Genomic DNA, 18,655 nt, shown 5'->3' on the forward strand with positions numbered 1-18,655 from the left:
CCTTGTCATTGACTGCTCCCTGCCCTGCCCAGATATCGACGAGTGCCGCGTCATCGGGAACCTGTGCCGTAATGGACAGTGTATCAACTCCCTGGGCTCCTACAGCTGTGTATGCAAACCGGGATACACTGCCGACCTCACTGGCACCTCTTGCGTGGGTAAGCTCTTCGTGGCACCATTACGCCTAGTTACCCTTCCTTCATGATAGCGTGTTACGGCCCGGAGAAACAACTATCATATAGCATGTAATGGACTGCTCCCGATCCATTGTGGAGTGTGCCGGTACTCGTGCGGGTTCCATCACGCTCCGGTGTCTTGGTGCATATGACCTGATACCAGCTCCTCTGTCGTTCTTGCAGACGTGGATGAGTGCTCTCAGGCACCGAAGCCCTGCAACTTCCTGTGTAAGAACACTGAGGGCGGCTACCTGTGCTCCTGTCCCAGGGGGTACCTCCTACAGGAGGACAGCAGGAGCTGCAGAGGTAGGGCTGGGGGGCCTGGCGGGAGCCAGCCTGGGGTACCTTTCCCAAAAGCTGCCATTCGGTTGCCTGGTTCCAACTATGTAAATTGCTAACAAAGTTGCTAGCATAGTTAGCAACTATGCTTTCGGGAAACGCACTCATGCGCGCACTCTTCTGGGAGTTCGGTTTGAGTACGTTAGCTTTCGGACATGAACATTTACACGCAAATGGTTAGAAGTGCATGGCTGGAAACTTTGCCTTTCCTCAAGACAGCTTCTCCCACTTTTAGCTGAAATCCACACAGGTCGCTTATCCCCCAGTTTGGACCGGCCGATGTACACTCAGGGGCCGGGCATTCTGGGTACTGAGAGTGTACGTGTGGCAGCATCATTCACGCACACACATCCCAGAGCTTCCTGTTGATAACTCTGCCGCTTTCTGCCTGTGGCTTTTTGGTCACACTCGCCTGGGCTGAGTGGCCCATGGGGATTTCTGTGGGGTGTGGCTTTGGACAATAGGCCTCTGATTGCCTTACTTGTCCCCCTACACTCTAGTTTCTCTCCAGTTTTTATTTTTTATGTGTGTGGGAGGGGTAACACCAGGGCTTATGGAAAGCCTCAGCCTTGGGGCTGCTCCAATGGCTCTCCTGTCTACCCCACCCCCCAGACCTGGATGAATGTTCCACAAAGCAGCACAACTGCCAGTTTCTCTGTGTCAACACCATCGGGGGCTTCACCTGCAAGTGCCCCTCCGGCTTCACCCAGCACCACACCGCCTGCATCGGTGAGCTTCTCGCTGATGTTTAACAGTCAGCATGATTTAACATCATGGTCACTTGACTGGGGACCTGTTGTGTTCTGTGGTGACCTGCCCAGTACACGGGCTCAGCCTTAAACTGGGAAACACGGTAAATATTACCAAGCAGCCCAAGTCACTTGTGGTTCTGGATTTTCCAGATGGGCGGAGCTTTTTTGTGGTGGAATTATGGGAAAATTAGGATCTCAAATCTAGAGCATGTGTCTGTGTCTGTGTGTGTATTTGGTCCCCATAATATGATGATAAACTGTTATTTGAGCTAGTGGAGACATTTTTTTATTTTTTCAATTTTACAAAAAACTGTGACCACAATCAAAAAGCTACATATGACCTAAAGTCTTGTATTTTGTTTGGTTACTAACAGTTATGGTTAGGGCAGGGTGGGGATTAAGGTTGTCATAGTTAGCGTTAGAATTTCTCCCATAGACGTGAATGAGCGGGCCCCATAAGGATAGGTATACCCGACGTGTGTGTGTGTGTGTTAATCCCACCCCCAACCATGCCTATGCAGACAACAACGAGTGTGCCACAGACCCAGGTCTGTGTGGTTCCCACGGCGTGTGTCAGAACAGCCCGGGCAGCTTCAACTGCGAGTGCCAACGCGGCTTCTCTCTGGACCCGAACGGACAGAAGTGCGAAGGTGAGGCTGGTTCGGGTGGCATGCTCTAGCTCGCCTGTCCATTTGTGGGGTGCCGTTTAAGTCACGCGTGATACGAGGGTCACACATTCATTTATGGTATCTGCTGTTTAATCTATACAGCGATCTGTAAAAACGACCCGCTTAAACGTCAACATGACGTTAACTTTTGAGTTATAATCACTTGACCTACACCTTGTAAAAGCAGAACTTCGTCAAGCAGGTAAACGAAAGAAAAGGTGCTGGTTCGGAATTAAACGGAAAGCTACATCTGAGCTTAACGCCATGTGAGTTCGCCACTGTTTGAGCCAGAGATCAGGTAACAGGCCCAAGGGCTCTCCTGTAATTGGTCGTTAAGTGTGTTCTTTGTGGTAGCGGGAGACTGGGGGCAGTGGACTGGCTTTCAGTGGGCTGTCATGTGAGCCCTGAGGCTGGGTCTAAAATCCCAAGCACATTCAGGGCACCTTCTTCAGGCAGACATACTGCTGTTAGAGGACTGGTTTCCTGCCCACCACAGTTATATAAACCTGCCTTCATATAAACATGCTAAAATATGGCAAATATTAATAACAAACTTTATGAAATCAGCCCAATAACTGGAAAGACTACAAAAGCTAACCTAAAAATTGTTGACAGCAGGTCAGGTATACGAGGAGCTGTTTTGGGCACCAGGCTGACTCGAGTGTTTTATACTGTAAATTACAGTAGAAGATCCAGCTGTATGTCCTACATGTAACACTCCTTTAACTGTTAAACAGGTTTTATTGTGTTGTCCTTAACTCCCTTAGCTGAAGGTACCATGTTACTGACCCTTTGAAAGAGGTTTATAGTAAAGTTAAGCCAGAAGCTTTTTTTAGATTTATTTTAGCTTTAGATTTAAAAAATATCTTAAGCACCTGGTTTACCTGTAATATTTAATAGTTATTTATGAAGATTTTATAGTAATTAAAGTCATAACAACCATGCAGTCCTGTGCTAATACTGCTGCCTGCTTCTGCCCCCCCCCCGCAGACCTGAATGAGTGTGATGGGGAGCACCGGTGCCAGCATGGCTGCCAAAATCTGGTGGGAGGCTACCGCTGCAGCTGTCCCCAGGGATTCCTCCAGCACTACCAGTGGAATCAGTGCATAGGTGAGTGCCCCCTGCTGGTGGGAGGTACAATGCGGAGAACTGCCAAGTGATAACTGGCACAAATACCTCCACAGAGACCCTATAACTGCCCTCTTAGGTTTGGATATATACACACATAATCTGCTATGTGTCTTTTCCTCTAATTTGATGGCATGCATGAGATTTGCTGATGTTAGCTGTCCAGCAGAAGCACCAGAGACCTTGTCTGATGCTCTTCATCGCCCTGCTGCTGCTTATCCTCACCTCCTCTGATGCTTCTGCAGCCCTGCTTCAGACGTCTGCATTTTGGCACCAGGACTAGGGCTTAAGGAAAGACAGCCTCTGGCCTTTGTCACACCTTTTATGAATGGTGCTGCATACCATAATAAAAGATGAAAAGCCCTAGTCCCCCCCCCCCCCAGGGCTGCGTGTCAGGCTCTTCCCGTGTGTCCCGTCGCCATAGAGACAGATGTCTCTTTGACCGTGGGTCAGGCTGCCTGGCATCTTCTGCCCACTGATGCTCACTCTCCCGTCTTGGCCAGATGAGAACGAGTGTCAGAACAGCCAGGTGTGCGGAGATGCCTCCTGCCACAACACCCTGGGCAGCTTCCGCTGCCTCTGCCCCACCGGCTTCAACTACCAGCAGACCAACGGCGGATGCCAGGACATCAACGAGTGCTCCAGCTCCCAGAACCCCTGCAATTATGGCTGTTCCAACACAGATGGGGGCTACCTGTGTGCGTGCCCCCCGGGCTACTACCGAGCGGGACAGGGGTGAGTGTGTGTCTACCAGAATGGAGCTCGGCTAAAAGATCAGGGCCCAACAAGTCACCATCTGCTCATCAATCAATATTCACCCCACGCTTATGGGGCCCTATGGGGTTCAGTACTGCAAGGACACACATCTTTAGGCTGATTTAGTCTCATAAAGTGTGAATAAACTTAATGGAGGTAAGTATAACTGGCGCTGTCATCCTGAGTGTTCTGTAGACCTGTGGCTACAATGTCTATGGTGTGTTATTTAATGCTGGCTGATAGAGGAACCCTGAGGATGGAGGCATTCTTCACTCGCATAAAAAAAAACAAACAAATGCCATCAAGCAGACCAATCGCAGTTCTTGCGGTCTGCGTCGCTGCGATGTGTTGCTACATTTCTGGGGAGGTCTGTGTCAGGCCTCGGCGCGGGGTCCGCGGCGGATCTCTGATGTGCGGTATAACGCCAGTGGGACAAGCTGCTGATGGCGGCCCCCGCCTTCCTGTGCAGACACTGTGTATCAGGACTGGGCTTCAGCGGTGGGGGCCCAGCGTCAGGCCGGGAGGGAGACGCCGATGACAACTCCCTCTCCCCCGAGGCCTGCTACGAATGCAAGATCAACGGCTACCCCAAGAAGGGGCGGGCACGCCGGAGCGCCGACGCGGCCAACCACAGGCACCTGGGGGGCCAGCAGGTACAGCGATGCTCCGCAGCTCAGCCATGTGCGGAGAATGAGGGTGAATGAATACTGACAGTCATGAAAAAGGTAGATGCAGTATCTACATGAGCGCTAGCAAGGAGTTTCCCACCAGCGTCCATGGTATCCACACTGGTGACCTGGGCATCTGGTTTTACCAGAAAGCACCAAAGCTCTCAAACACCATTGTGCATTTGGGGTGAATATTACAAGATTAACAGAACAGAATCAGGAATTAGCATCATTGCTGATATTAGAGTTTTTCCCCATAGAAATTAATGGATGGTCCCCACAAAGATATGAATACAAATGTGTGTGTGTGTGTGTGTGTGTGTGTGTGTGTGTGTGTGTGTGTTAACCCCGCCCCCAACCATGCCCATGCTGACAATGAATGTGCAACGGATAAGCAGGAAATGGTAAAAATATTCATATTAGATATAAATTCCAGGAATCGGTGCTTTGTGGCTTAATACTTTCCTCTTATTAAGGGACAGGAAAACCTTTCTTACATTTACATTTATTTAGCCCTGAATTCTAAAGATGATAATTCTAAATTCTGAATTCTAAAGGTAATAAAACACTGGAAGGAAATAAAAATGTGTGTGATTTGACAGAGTGAAGAGGCAGCCAGCCTGGCTAGCGTGGACACACTCAGCACTATGCTCTTCCGCTTCAACCTGACTGAGCTGAACAGCAGAGACCACCTTCTGGAGTTCATCCCTGCCCTGTCCACCCTCACCGACCACGTCCGCTACACCATCAGCTTCGGCAACGAGGACGGCTTCTTCAGGATCAACCAAAAGGATGGCATTAGCTACCTTCACTTAACCAAGAAGAAGCTGCTTCCTGGAGCATATTATTTACACATCACCAGCATGCCACTGTACAACAGAGAGGAGCTGGTCCTGCTGGAAGACAAGCATGACAGAGACTACCTCACTGGACAGCTGGGTGATGCGCTGAAGATAAGGGTACAGATTGTCCTTCACTAACAGCACAAGGTAACCGCATTGTTCCCAAAGACAGTTCCACATATCATGGATACAATCTCTTATGAGGCGTCTCGCGTTCAATCGAAAGCACCACTCCGTGTTTACAGAGCTGAGGGCAAACCAAGGCCTAGGAGCCGGAGAAGCTCGTTAAGAGAGCCGTCCCTTGAAGAAACCACCGTCTCAGGCCTCACTAGTAGTTTTCCTGCATAAGGGTTTGTACGATGATATGTAGAATGGTGTGAGGCGCTGTGAGACACATCGCAGGCAGGACGGCACTGACGCCGAGACCCTGTGCTGCTTAGCAGAGCTTCAGTGACTTATTAGTTCAGGATCGAGAGATTTGATGTTTCTGTAACTTTGCTTTTCCATCTTTTCCACTGAATTAGATCTGCATTGTATTATAGTAACTGGTGCTAGTAACATGACATCATAGATTTATGAATGCACTGTAATATTTAACAAATGCGATAGCCAAAAAAAAACTGCAACTTTCTACTGTCTGAAGATTGTTACTTTGCAACCAAAGTTGGCTCTTTTTGTTCTGTTATACCCATACTACATGTAAATTGAGTGTGTTTATACTGTAACCATGTCACTTTTCTAATCAAAGAAGTCTTTTAAAACTAGGTAAAGCCCTGCACTGTAGGGTTTTCTAAAGGTGCTTTTATTACCAACTCTTCCTGTGTAACTCCGTACTTCATTCTGAGGACTCTTGTGAATCTATATATAACAAGTCTAATCAGTGCATCCACTGGAGGGGACATATCAAGGAATCCATCTTCCCACTCATGTCAATTTTTCTCTCTCTCTCACTCTCACTCACACACACACACACACACACTGTCTGTCTCATGCAGTGGTTCAGTTTCCATAAACTTACAATAAAACATTTTTTGGTTTTCATTTGTGCTCTCACTGTGCTTTACTGTTCTGTCCATGTCATTAACATCAACCAATATAATAAAATATTTAATTAAAAATAATAATAATGAAAGGAAGTGTAACTGGTTTAGGGTGGACTGGGTTTTTCAGTTTAGAAATGTTGCTGATCTGTAACACTGACCAGTGTTGGAAAATTGGTGGATAAATTTTAACACTCCAAGTAAAATGTCTTTTGTGGTTTTTTTTGTAGTTGGCAACAAATTTGTTTGCCTTACACTAAATCAACATCTATCCATCTTCCTAACACTTATCTGTTACAGGGTTGTGGGAAGCTTGGAGGCTCAAGGCAGATGACCTGGATGGGATACCAGGTTCAATTATCTTAAGTAGAGATGCACCGATTGTATCAGCCAGCCATCAGTATCGGCCAATTGATTCAACACGAGCTGATTGTTTGCCGCTGATAATTCCCTTTAAAATGGTGACCCATATCTCTTTGCACACCCGCCACTAAACAGTTAGAAAAATGTTTGCTGCGTGGAATTATTTTAACGAGTGAAAACGATGTTGGAAATACATTTTGTAAACTTTGCTCTGCTAAAATTTCACGAAGAGGATCTACTAAAAACATTTCAACACAACAAATCTGATTGTTCACCTTAATGCAAGAGAATTCAGTTCAGACAGGGCAAAATAAAATATATTACTCAAAAAATGACAGCATTTACCAAACTTGATGATCAGCCCTTCTCTTATAAATATATGATACGTACAGTTGTAAAATATAGTGCTCTGGACTGCTGTTGTATGCCAGAAAATACCAAAAATAAATACCTTTTTGTATGTTTGTAATGTAATTTATTTCCGTATTCATTTGGGTGGTGTGTCCCTTTAAACTTATTTAAGCAGAACCTCCCAAAAAATCTATTTCGAAAACTGACACCGATATTATCTGCTATTGGTATCAACCAGAAATTCCCTTATTGGTGCATCACTAATCTTAAGCATGGACAGTAAATAATGCAGAGTGCTCGTTTCGTAAAACTGATTTCTGTACCTTTATTTGCAGGTAAGTTGACATTTCTGCAGACTGGATCAAATGTACCCAGCTGCAGAAACTGCTCTGGGCTTATTATTGGTTCTTGGGCACTGGCCTGTAACTGGTAAGAGAAGGAATCCCAGCAAGACTCAGGTGCAACATTTTCCTCCTCTGAAGTCAAGGTTCGGGTGGTTGGATAGCCCCTCCCCTTCCTGTGCCTGACATGACTAATCCGTTTTATGGCAAAGCTTTAAAAAGCTTACTAGTTACTCATACCCCCATTTTTATATACTACACTGGTATAAACAAACTGGATTTGGAACAGTGCTACTTATTAGCGTGCGTCATGTCTTCCAGATTAGCATTTGGTATTAAGAACATTTTTATTGTGAAGTACGAATACCTTGTTATATTCAGGGGAAATTTACAAGCCTGTAATTGGACACTTGGAATACCCCCCCTACTGACTTAGCTCTCGATGGAAAAAAGATATACAATTCTAAATGTTTTTCTTTCGCCAGTTATAAACTATACTAACTTTCCTATTAACTCTAGCTTTCTAAGATATTTAAAACTTAAAATGTATCAACCTTTCGAACATGGTCTGCTTGCCTTCACTGAATTTAGAGGCATCAGTCAGAATGTTCAATGATCTTCTCCCACCAGGAGACCAGACCTACTATGTTCTACCACCATATCCCTCTTCCTTTAATATCTACATGAAGATGGGACAAAAGAAATTGGGTATAAAATGATTATGCCTATTCTGCAGTTGTGGTGACTTCAGAAGTATCTCATCCTTGTACTCTATGCTGCCATGACCTTAAATGATCAGGAGATTGATATACGTCATGCATGATTATTCTTAAAATCCTTCAGCAGGGTGGATAAATGCATTTCATATAATGATCCCCCAAGGTTCCACTCAGTTTTCCTGAAACTTTATTGCAATTCTGAATGAAAACAGCACCAAGTAAGAACTTCACATATCTGGTGTAACAACAATTCATGGAACCAGAATACACATTTAAAAAATTCAAGTATTTGCAGTAGGTAAAGAGAGACACCGTTTCAGTTTCTACCCGTCGATCCAAAGCCACCAGCCCCCCTCGCAGTTTCGTCTAGGCTCTGCAGGAGAGAGTGGAGTCGTCGTCAACACAGAGGTCAAATCATCTGCATTACTGCAGGAATTAAAAGGCCTGATCTGAGCATCGCTCCTACCTCATGTTCCTCCAGCTCTGGGTAGCAGATTCTCTCACAGATCAGCTGCGCCACGCGGTCCCCTTTCTTCACTGCAATGACATTAATAGGATATACATTCACTGGCCACTTTTAGGTACACCTATTCAACTCCTCATTGGCGCAAATACCTAATCAGCCAATCATATATGTCAGCAGCACAAGTTACAGGTCAGGAGTTAATATTCACAACAAACACAAGAATGGGGAAGGAAGGTGATTTAACTGACTGATTGTGGCATGGTTTTTGGTGCCAGACAGGTTGGTATGAGTATTTCAGAATCTGCTCATCTACTGGGGTTTTCAGGCATGACCATCTTTAGGGTTTACAGACAATGGGCCAAAAAAAAAAAAAAAAAAGATTCAGTGAGCGGCAGTCTGGGCAAAAACACCTTACTGATGGCAGAGGTCAGAGAAGAATGGCCAGACTGGTTTAAGCTGATTGAAAGGCAGCAGTAAAACAACCACATCTATGCAACAATCTGTCCAAAATAGTTTTTTTCCTCTTCATTTTCTTAATCTATTGGTAGTATCCTTTGGTTTGTCTTTAGGCTGTTGCAACAAGTAAGTTCCCCCAGTGTGGGATCAATAAAGTTATGTTACAACCAAGGTATGCAGAAGAGCATCTCTGAACACATAACATACTAAACCTTGAAGCAGATGGGCTACAGTAGCAGCAGACCACACCGGGTGCCACTCCTGTCAGCTAAGGACGGGAAACTGAGGCTACAGTGGGCACAGGCTCAACAAAACTGGACAAGGGAAAACTGGAACACTTTGCCCGGTCAGATGAGTTTCGATTTCAGCTGCGACATTCAGATGGTAGGGTTAAAACTTGGCATAATCAACATGAAAGCATGGATCCGTCTTGCTTTGTATCAACAATTCAGGCTGCTGGTGGGGGGGTCTAACAGTACCAACTGAGCATCGTATACTTGCCACAGTCAGTATCGCTGCTGACCCTGTCCACCTTTCTGACCACAGTGCGCCCCGCTTAATGGCTACTTCCAGCAGGATAACGAACCATGTCACTAAGCTCATATCTCAGACTGGTTTCTTAAATAGCGGCTTCAGGGGTAAAGCTGCAAGTTCGATCGAGCCCTTACCTTGAAAGGCCTCCTTCCCGAAGTTGAAGAGCACGATGCCGACATTTCCTCTGTAGTCCTCGTCCACCACGCCGGCTTCGGGTGGAAATGCACAGATGTAAGCTTTGAATGCCTGTAAGCTTCATTCAAAATCGCTAAAAATACATCTTAAAGAACAGCTTACCTCCGACATCTATGAAGTTTTTCGCCGCCAATCCAGACCGCGGAGCTACACAGATAAATCACAAAGCGGTGAGGAACCACGCGGGGATGCAGCGGATACAGCGATTGCGGCAGCCGACCCGCACTCACCGACCCTGCCGTAACAGCCCGGGGGGACGGCGATCTGGATGTCCGTCTTCACCAACGCTTTGTCCATAGGCGCCAGGGTATATTCGTAGGCGCTATTCAGACACAAGCCAGTATCCACATGCGTGATGCTATGTATCGACGGGCTCTGACAACGCAGTCATGCAGGTTTGCAGCAAGCTGTTTAACCACTACCATTGTGATAAAGTGCATGTCTAACCTGTAAAGGTCGTAACCGGCAGCTTTGGTGGAGCCTCTCGTAGGGATTGTGGCGTTTTCTGACAATCGGGCGAATTTCAGCACGAATCTCCCTCCGGTTGCATCCTCCGTCCTGCCGCGCTTCGCCGGGGAAGTCGATTCATTTTCCAGCGTTGTGACTTCAGAGCAGGGCATATTTGCTAAAATTTATTTAAACAATAAAAAAAATCACACAAAATTATTTTTAAAATGCAGGTTCGCTGCTGAAACCCTGAAGCCCTTGCTGCTTGCCCCCTCTGTACCCGCGCTAAATGAAACAAACTACCGGCACTGATGTTTAAATACTCGCGCCAAGTCCACGCTTCTCTTATTACAAAACGGTTACGGGGGGAAATAATCACTATCATCAGTTTTTATTTTTTTCCTTCATTAAATTATACCCCGAAACGTAATATATGTACAAATATCCAGTAATCGCTGCAGAGTTTTATAATACTAGTTTATAATAACATTGTAAATAAGCAGCTTCTCGCGAGACTCGGAAGTCGCGCGTTAGAATCAGAATCAGGTTTACTGGCGAACAATGTACGAAGGTATTTGTTTCTGGCAGTTGGTGTCTCTCCGGTACAATACAATACAATAAAATACAATACAAAGTACAGTACAAAAACAAAGTCAATGTCCATCCACGGCGCCATCTTGAAATTATTCAATTATAATCAGATATTACTTAATTAAAACACATTTTCTATTAAAGTATCCGTACAAAATAATAGTGCAAGGCTGATCTGGCTCCTATTATTTCCGAAGTGCAGCTTTATTTATTTATCAATCTATCGTTATGTAGTTCTGATGGTGGCAATGGCGAGGTGCAGTCGGACACAGTGTTTCAGGTGCCGAGGAGGCTAGTATGCTTACCGAACAGAAATGTGGTTTATTTAGCATGCCTCACGGCATTTTTACGGTTAGATTTCGCCTGCCCTCATCTCGGACAACCAGGGAGCAATATAATTAATTATTTCTTCATTCTAACTATGAATATATATGGGAATAATATTAAATATAACATTAATACGTAATTTGTTAATCTTCGTCGATCAACTTAGAGGATGTCGAACCTAGACCTAGAGAGGATGTCGAACAGATATATACAATGTATATGTAATGTATACGTGCATGTATACGATATATTTAAGCAAGACCATTAGAACCGTCCTTTAAATTAACCATATCTTCCGTTCAAACTCTCACTCTAGCAAAAAGGAGTAAAAAATATTCAGATTTAAACAATTTGCGACATAGACCATTAACCCTACATCACTAAAAATAGATGGCTTTGGTAAGCACACATATATATTCTGGGTGCCTATGTACAGAAATACGGCAATGCGCATATCAAGCAAGTCCGCTAGAGCCTTATACCTACGTTTAAATACTTTTGTATTTGCGCTGAACATTGTCTTTTGCGCCCCAGAGACGTGGTATTAATTAATCTATTGATTGTCCCGCGTTACTTTTCTTTCTTACGTGCTTATCGGACGTACCCATCGGCGGAGGTTTGCAAAGCGCTGCTCCGTGCGGAGGCGGCACGCGGATCCGACAGCTGCGGACTGCAGGAGCGCCTCCTGTACGCGGCTCTGCGCTGCCAAATAAAACACATTCAGAAGTTAAACTACAAAGCATTTTGAATCCAGGACGGTAATTTCAATGTTCTCCCGTTTCCAATTGTCTTTTTCCTTCATCTTGCTGAGTTTTGCACCGATTTTAGCATATTCGATCGTGACGTCCATTAAAATGAACTTAATATGAAATTTATGGAGATTTATGCACATATTATTGACCCTGGATACCACCCATGTGTATATTTCTGTCTGCATTAAAACATTTATTTGCCTCTTTCTTTCCCAACACACCTGTAGGTTATGCTGTTTGCAATTAAGGGCAACCTGTGCAGAGAATAATTGAATGTGCTTTAAGTAGAATCAGTTTTATTCGATTGGTAAGTGTTCAGGGAATTAATTTTGCAAATGAAGAGAATGAGTAAGCAGAGTCTTTAACTGCCTGAAACAAACAGGACCAAGTGTAGCTGGCCAATAAATGGCAGCAGCTTTATAAGTTGACTGCAGTGTGTCTTTTGTTTTTTTCAGGACAGGGACACCACACATTAAGAGTGATGTTTGCTTACTGTGTCCTTCACAAATGCCCCCACCCCCAAATGCTCAGCCTCACAAGGGAGCCTTGGTACTGGATATATGGAAGGAGGGAGGTATGGGAATGTGGTGAGCAAGTAAAATAAATGACTTAAGTTGTTAAGAGCTTAATGCCAGCATATAAGGAATTTAGTAATGGAAGAGAATGGCAGGGAGGCATTAGCTGGGACTGAACACATTTGCTATATATAGCTTTAGGTTCTGTTCTTCCCATTCAGGGTGGCTGCTAGTCTCTCAGCCATGCAGCAGCGGCAGCAAGTGTGACAAATGGCCTAGTGGAAGAAGCCTAGAGCCCAATGTGATGTACAAAGAGATAGAGAGCGACACTGAGGGGTCCTGTGCTGCCTCCCAAAGACCCTAATATTAAATTATAGGAGGGACATTTTTTCTACAGAACAATTTATTCGATTATATTAGGGCAGACAGGAGACTGTCTGGTCAGTTTTGTAACATTTTGTCTCTGAAAATCTGATTGTGTGTTTCTTTTATTTTGGATGCTTTTTTTAGTCTAAGAACTGAGGGCAGAATCTCTGATTTAATATCTGGCAGGAGTGAGAGAGACATGAAATGATGGAACTGGACAGCTCTCTCCTTTGGGTTTGACATCTACAGCAAAAACTCTATTATTTTCCATAAACTGAAATAGCATGAGACTGCTCACCATGCAGAAACGTTTGGTCCCCTTATAACAATCTGAGCATGCAAAAATCAACAATGAAATGCAGTATAATATGCATCTTACATGAGAGCTTACATCACGCATCATTACATCACACATGCCCTTAAACATGTACATGTCCATGCAGCTTTTTTCTGTTGCTGCATATATTCCTTGTTATCCAGAAGGAGTATTCGATAGCAGTATTATAGTAAGGACTGTTTTTGTTTCTGTTCACTTTGGGGTTGGGCTGTGTTTGGATCAGCAAGTTAAACAGAAGGTCCCTGGTTGGTAGAATAGTCAGAGTACCGTGAGACCTTTAATCCCCTGAAAAATGCTGCCGGGTGCCTAGTAAATGGCTGACCTTGCATTCTGATGCCAAAGTTCATTCCTGACTATCTATCTATCTATCTATATATATCTATATATATATCTATATCTATCTATATATATATATATATGTGTGTGTGTGTGTGTTTCAAAGGAGAGTATGACAGGGTGTGGAAAAGGAATTTCTGTACTCATGCAAATGGCAGGTATAGAGTCATTTTATAAATACAAATGGTGCTTCTGGGTGAAACCTGTCATACTGAAGATCATACCAGTTAAACCAGAACAGATGCACACTTTTATGCTGTCGCCTGTCAGGTAACATTACAGAAGGGAGCTGGATGCGCTCTTGACGCCAGCATCTGATACACACAGCCCGTCATTCTCATGGGGGGTATTTTTATTGTGAGCAGGTGCACATCTCACTCTGCTGCTTGGTGCTCAGGAGGGGAACAAAAAGGTCTTCATTAGCATAGCATAACTTGGTCCAGACGGCCTGGCGACATTTATAGACTCGAACCCAACCGAACCTGACGTAGTGAATTCATTTTAGCAGAGTGTATTTCTGCGTAAAAAGGCTGGTGTGAATCATACTGCTGCAGTCCTGCTTCTGATCTCATTGCCCTGACTTAAGCTGCATTCGGTTTTATATTGGCTCGTCAAAATAAAGTCTTGCTGGCGTTTGGCAGTGTCAGCTATTGATTCTGGAATGGTTCTCACCAGCAAAGCATGGTTCTAGGCCTAGAACGCTTTTGGGGGTAAGGTGCCAAATTGTAGATTGGAATAGGACCCTTGTGTGCATTGGTATTCATTGATTTTTGGGTGGCTGTATATGTTTTGGACATTTTAATGACTTCCAATGCTAGCTTAATAAATTTCCTTAATCAGTCAGCTTGACAGTGTAAAGCTGTTCATGGAAAGGCCTGTTTGAGCAATTTATAGTTGTGAATAAGTGCTAATTCATTAAGTGTTTCACTTTAGTTGCATTTGCAGCAAAGATGCATTTAACAGTTTATTATCGTATTGTTCTTATATAGCGTTTCACAACGTGATTGTAATATAGAATGAAAAAATTATAGAAGTTTGTGAACTTACACTAACTTTGTGATCAGCGTGTCTGCCCACCAACCACACTGCATGCACCCAGGTGCTGGGAGTGAAATACAGTGTCTCACCACTAGGAGCTCCCTGGAGCTGCTCTGTGGCAGCAACAGGCGCAGAAAGCCGATTGGTTAAAATTCTAGCAATGTTGCTGGTTCAGGTCGCTTCTTGCTGCTTTCGAGCAGAGGACGGTATGTTTCATTTTTACTGCCGAGACCTTTCTGCATTTCTGGATGTTCATGTGAGACAGGGACCCTTAATAGCCAAAACACAGTAAAAGAGAAGACACTAGACCAAGAGGATGGTTTATTTCACAGGGCATAGAGACAGCCACCGCAGGGAGCTATCACTTTCCCCAGAGCTAGTGTTGGCGTGGAGACGGACATAATATCTACAGCAGGTGCCACCTGGTGGGAGAAAGTTGGAACAGTTCAAAATGAAGGCACATAAACCCATTCTAGGTTACAGTAAGGCAAATCCACAGCATGAGGAGAACTTGGCATGGGCTGAACCGGATAAGCTTTCTTCCAAAGAGCAGCCATGGCCCGTTTTATCCCTGGAAAGAAACTGGATAAGCCCACTGATTGACAGACTCAGCATTTTCCTGGACCCATCGTACTGGGTTCCTGTCACTTTACTGGGGTGACCGTGACGGGTGTTCTTTGCCATTCTCACACCATCTACAGGGAGAACATCGGGCTGTACCGGAGGGCTGGAAGACAACCTCCTACTATGATTATTCAGGATGTATCCAGGAATCCGTGGCAAACTAGCGACATTTCCGTGCCATCCAATGGGCAACAGGCAATGGGCAACAGGATGAAATACTGTCATTTTGCCACAGCTATACAGCAAAGAATTTCTTAAACGTCACATGGTCACAAACACCTTAAACACAGTGGATGAACATTATGAGCTGTTACCAGTGCTAAGTTACAGTGCTGCATGGTCACTGCGTGCAGCTGTCGCCAACATCACTGGAAAAAGATATAAGCTGGACCTACCCACACAGTTACTGTATCAGTGGAAGTTAATACATCAATCAAGTGACCTGAATTCACTATGCTAAAGATTTCATCCTTATGCAGGACATGTAGTTATTATACTCAAACAGGAGTAGAGCTTAGCTCTTTTACGAGACATCCAGAATGACGAGATCCACACGGTGTACTTGAGTATGTTGCCTGTTTGCTTGTGTACAGGGTAAGCTTAATCCAGTTCTCAGGTGTCACAGTTTATGTCTTTTTTCATGTTTTGTTAATAAATTTCCCACTTTCTCTGAGTCTTAGACATCTCCCTCAGTACACACACCGCAGTCTTCTGTAATTTACAGCCAAACAACCCTGGTAAATTTTACGACAACAAACAGTCATCGACCACAAAGGGGCAGTGACGCAGCCGCAAGCTTACGGCACACGGGGCGGTCATATAGTCTCCTGTCGCTTCAGACTCATTGGAAGAGAGATGCCCTCTGTCCATTGCTGGCCTTGCGTGATTTAGGCTAGAGCATACTCAAAGGTGCCCTTCTCCAAGCCCTCCACGCCGTCTGCCCATGTAGAGGAGGGCATGCTGCTGTAGGGATCCAGGAGGATTCGGAAGCACCTGACTATAAGCAGCCCCAGGAACACCAGCAACATGCCCACAAACGCAAAGGCCGTCTTCTGTTCCAGAGTCAGAGAGTATCCCATGATGTCACTGCCACTCATTGGGGCGAGGGAGTGGTTGAAGTGAATGTTACACATGGTGAGGTGTCCTCACTACAGTCCTGGGGGTGCTGGACATCAGATAACGTCTGAAAAAATAAAAAACAGAAATGCAGTTCACACCCACTTTAGGCATGGAATAATTTGCTCGATACTCCAGATTCATTGGCATCAAGAAATTTGAATGTAGACGTGCCTTCGGTCCCCCACAACCCTTTCCAGTGTAGCAGGTTGGAAGACGGGTAGATAGACCGCTTCCATCTATTACCAATAACAAGAGCAGAAACAGAAATGCTGCCATTTTTTCCCCAGTAAATACATTCCAACTGCAGATGGCCTTTTATCTGCATGTCACTGGACACATTTATAGTTTATGGAATAAAGCATGTTTTTCTCCAGTCGCTGAAACGCACATTTGTAAAACAGAAATGTAGGTGTGTTCTTGACATGGCTGCATTGGTACGATACACCCAGCACCTCAAGTGTAAGAACAACAGCTGCACAGGTTTTGTATTTGCAAGACACTTGCAGTAAGCCTTAAGCTCAACACACACACGCACGCACACACACACACACACACACATAACTTGGAGTCATTAGCTTGCCATTCCACTTTACTACACATCACAGTCACGCTCGACTGCCAGGCAAAACGGCAACGATCGGCTTCGGCACAAAGAATAAAATGAGCGACTCTGACCTGTTGCTTTCCTCGCAGCTCTGGATAGTTCATCTTCAGTGGCAGAATTGTGATGCGGGCGTGAGAGCAAGCTTGGCGACCCCACCTATGGACGGAAACCACATGATTAGAGCGAAGAGGACGTGTTCATCTTCCCGGCAGAGATCTCAGCACAGCGATGAGGAAGAGTCTGGGTGAGCAGGTCTCTGGCCGTGCCGGCGTGAGCGAGCCCAGGAGGCGAGCTGGGGGCTGACTGCAGCTGCTACTGCAGCTTGGCTTATCCCACTCTCCTCTCCTCTGACCTGTTGCTGGCACTCCTTGTGTCCCTCTGGTGGCAACAGAGCAGAGAAACCCCCCACCTCACCCCCGACCCCCCCCTTGAGCTTATGTATCAGCAGCAGAAGAGTATCATGCCCCCCCCCCCCCCTTCACAAACTGAGAGCCACCCTAGCTGTCAAAGGCTAAGCTTCTGCCATTTTAAAAGGGTGCATGTTGGTGGGAGGATGCTGAGAGGTTGGCGGGAGCAGCTTTCGCATTGTCCTCGCAGATCCGCTCATGTCGGGGGCTTAGAGAGTCTCGGGCTCGCTCCTGCTGGCCGCCCGTCCCCTCCGCAGAAGGCTTGAGTGCATCTCAGCCCTCAGCCCTCAGCCTGAGCCTGTGTCTCTGTCAAGCGTGCTGCAACAGCAACAGAGTGGCTGGACGAGGTCCCTCCTGCCCCCGTCAACATTGGCTGTTTACAGGATGACGCCCTGAAATGTCAAAGGAATTCCACTCCTTGCCAAAAGACACACTCATGTCTTGTTGTCTAGCAATTAGCGTTGGCAGGCAGCCGAGCGTGTCTGAGCCCTTTAGATAATATAAATTTAATTCTGTGTTTAATCTTCCTTTCAATTAAAACAGGTTGTCTTTGGAAATTGAATTATCTCTTCACTGGCGTATTAGCAAATGAACCAGCGCCCTCACGGGAGACGCTGGGCTACTGCAGTGTCCTCCTCTTGGTGTAGCAGGACACTGTCAGTTATTTGTGAAAGTATTAGACATGGCGCTGAACAGGCTGTGATATTTCCTAAAAGCTTTCTGACAGCGTGTCATTTTCATGGACCGCATCTGCAGATGGTCGAGGAGCAATTTGTGAAATTGTATGTCTGCTGCACAGTTTGTCTAACGAAATAAAAGGTAGAAAATTATTTTGATTTCACACCAAAGCCCTAATAAATGTTACAGCCAATTTGTCAGCTGGTTATAAACACTTTGGTTACCTGCGGAGTAATTTGGTAATTCTTGTCTGAGAGTCCCCAGCTGAGGCATGCTGGCAGTGTCTGTTGCTACCACAGCCTCTGTCATTAATAAACAGTGCCTGTTGTGCAAAGGCTGACATAACCTAAACAGAGCTTGCTTTGCACAAATTACAAGGAAATAATAAAAAAAAAAACCTTAAGGTTACCACCAGGGTCTTCTAGCTATGACTGATATAGAGGGACATTTGTACTACTGAAGAAATACATCATTAAAATCAGTGCAATTCATTATTTTTAATAAAACAATAATTGCAGACTTAAAATAAAAGAATGGGTCCCCATGTCTGGTCGGCAGAATGTAATATACACCTAATGCACATACATACACACATACAACATCTCTTTAAAAGATGGCTGCTGCATCACATTCCTTATGCTCGTGTGACGTCTCTTCTCCCCAAGCCCATTGTGTTGAATGTCACTGTAGGACTGGGTGCATTTTCTCCATTGTGTTTCT

General features: G+C 45.1%; 3 protein-coding genes across 11 annotated transcripts in view; 1 reads left to right on the plus strand and 2 right to left on the minus strand.

Annotated features, from left to right (window-relative positions):
* LOC111846701 (fibrillin-1-like) overlaps positions 1-6,575 on the plus strand; it is a 55,567-nt gene extending 48,992 nt beyond the window's left edge. For all 6 annotated transcript variants that reach the window (XM_023817155.2, XM_023817161.2, XM_072698300.1 and 3 more), the window contains 8 exons: positions 33-158; positions 360-482; positions 1,128-1,244; positions 1,789-1,917; positions 2,926-3,045; positions 3,567-3,798; positions 4,289-4,472; positions 5,090-6,575. In XM_023817155.2, the coding sequence (XP_023672923.2) occupies positions 33-158; positions 360-482; positions 1,128-1,244; positions 1,789-1,917; positions 2,926-3,045; positions 3,567-3,798; positions 4,289-4,472; positions 5,090-5,467 (1,409 nt within the window). In that variant the 3' untranslated portion in view covers positions 5,468-6,575. The remainder of the gene's footprint in view (positions 1-32; positions 159-359; positions 483-1,127; positions 1,245-1,788; positions 1,918-2,925; positions 3,046-3,566; positions 3,799-4,288; positions 4,473-5,089) is intronic.
* Positions 6,576-8,315: 1,740 nt separating this feature from the next.
* On the minus strand, positions 8,316-11,970 carry LOC111846714 (deoxyuridine 5'-triphosphate nucleotidohydrolase). 3 transcript variants are annotated; one of them, XM_023817195.2, is made up of 7 exons: positions 11,747-11,970; positions 10,242-10,419; positions 10,025-10,116; positions 9,897-9,941; positions 9,734-9,808; positions 8,610-8,680; positions 8,316-8,516 (listed from the first exon to the last, which is right to left on the minus strand). In XM_023817195.2, the coding sequence occupies exons 2-7, from the start codon at positions 10,412-10,414 to the stop codon at positions 8,460-8,462; spliced, it is 513 nt and encodes a 170-aa protein (XP_023672963.1). In that variant the 5' UTR covers positions 10,415-10,419; positions 11,747-11,970; the 3' UTR covers positions 8,316-8,459. The 3 variants fall into 3 exon arrangements, with proteins under 3 accessions (XP_023672963.1, XP_023672960.2, XP_023672961.1); XM_023817192.2 differs by having other exon boundaries at positions 11,764-11,861; XM_023817193.2 differs by having other exon boundaries at positions 11,646-11,766.
* Positions 11,971-14,802: 2,832 nt separating this feature from the next.
* Positions 14,803-17,225, minus strand: LOC111846719 (cortexin-2). Of its 2 annotated transcripts, XM_023817201.2 has the most exons (3): positions 17,203-17,223; positions 16,922-17,006; positions 14,803-16,310 (listed from the first exon to the last, which is right to left on the minus strand). In XM_023817201.2, the coding sequence occupies exon 3, from the start codon at positions 16,258-16,260 to the stop codon at positions 16,015-16,017; it is 246 nt and encodes an 81-aa protein (XP_023672969.1). In that variant the 5' UTR covers positions 16,261-16,310; positions 16,922-17,006; positions 17,203-17,223; the 3' UTR covers positions 14,803-16,014. The 2 variants fall into 2 exon arrangements, with proteins under 2 accessions (XP_023672969.1, XP_023672968.1); XM_023817200.2 differs by having other exon boundaries at positions 16,922-17,225.
* Positions 17,226-18,655: the final 1,430 nt, after the last annotated feature.

The sequence above is a fragment of the Paramormyrops kingsleyae genome, chromosome 13, assembly GCF_048594095.1.
Source record: "Paramormyrops kingsleyae isolate MSU_618 chromosome 13, PKINGS_0.4, whole genome shotgun sequence".
In the NCBI taxonomy this organism is placed as follows: domain Eukaryota; kingdom Metazoa; phylum Chordata; class Actinopteri; order Osteoglossiformes; family Mormyridae; genus Paramormyrops; species Paramormyrops kingsleyae.

Excerpts from the sequence above, each read along its gene's own strand:
- LOC111846714 (XM_023817193.2), bottom strand. The coding sequence starts at position 11,676 with ATGTTCAGCGCAAATACAAAAGTATTTAAAC. Across the intron at positions 10,117-10,241 it reads GCCGGTTACGACCTTTACAG|CGCCTACGAATATACCCTGG; the intron begins GTTAGACATGCA and ends GTGTCTGAATAG. Across the intron at positions 9,809-9,896 it reads AAACTTCATAGATGTCGGAG|CCGGCGTGGTGGACGAGGAC; the intron begins GTAAGCTGTTCT and ends TTCCACCCGAAG.
- LOC111846719 (XM_023817200.2), bottom strand. The coding sequence starts at position 16,260 with ATGTGTAACATTCACTTCAACCACTCCCTCGCCCCAATGAGTGGCAGT.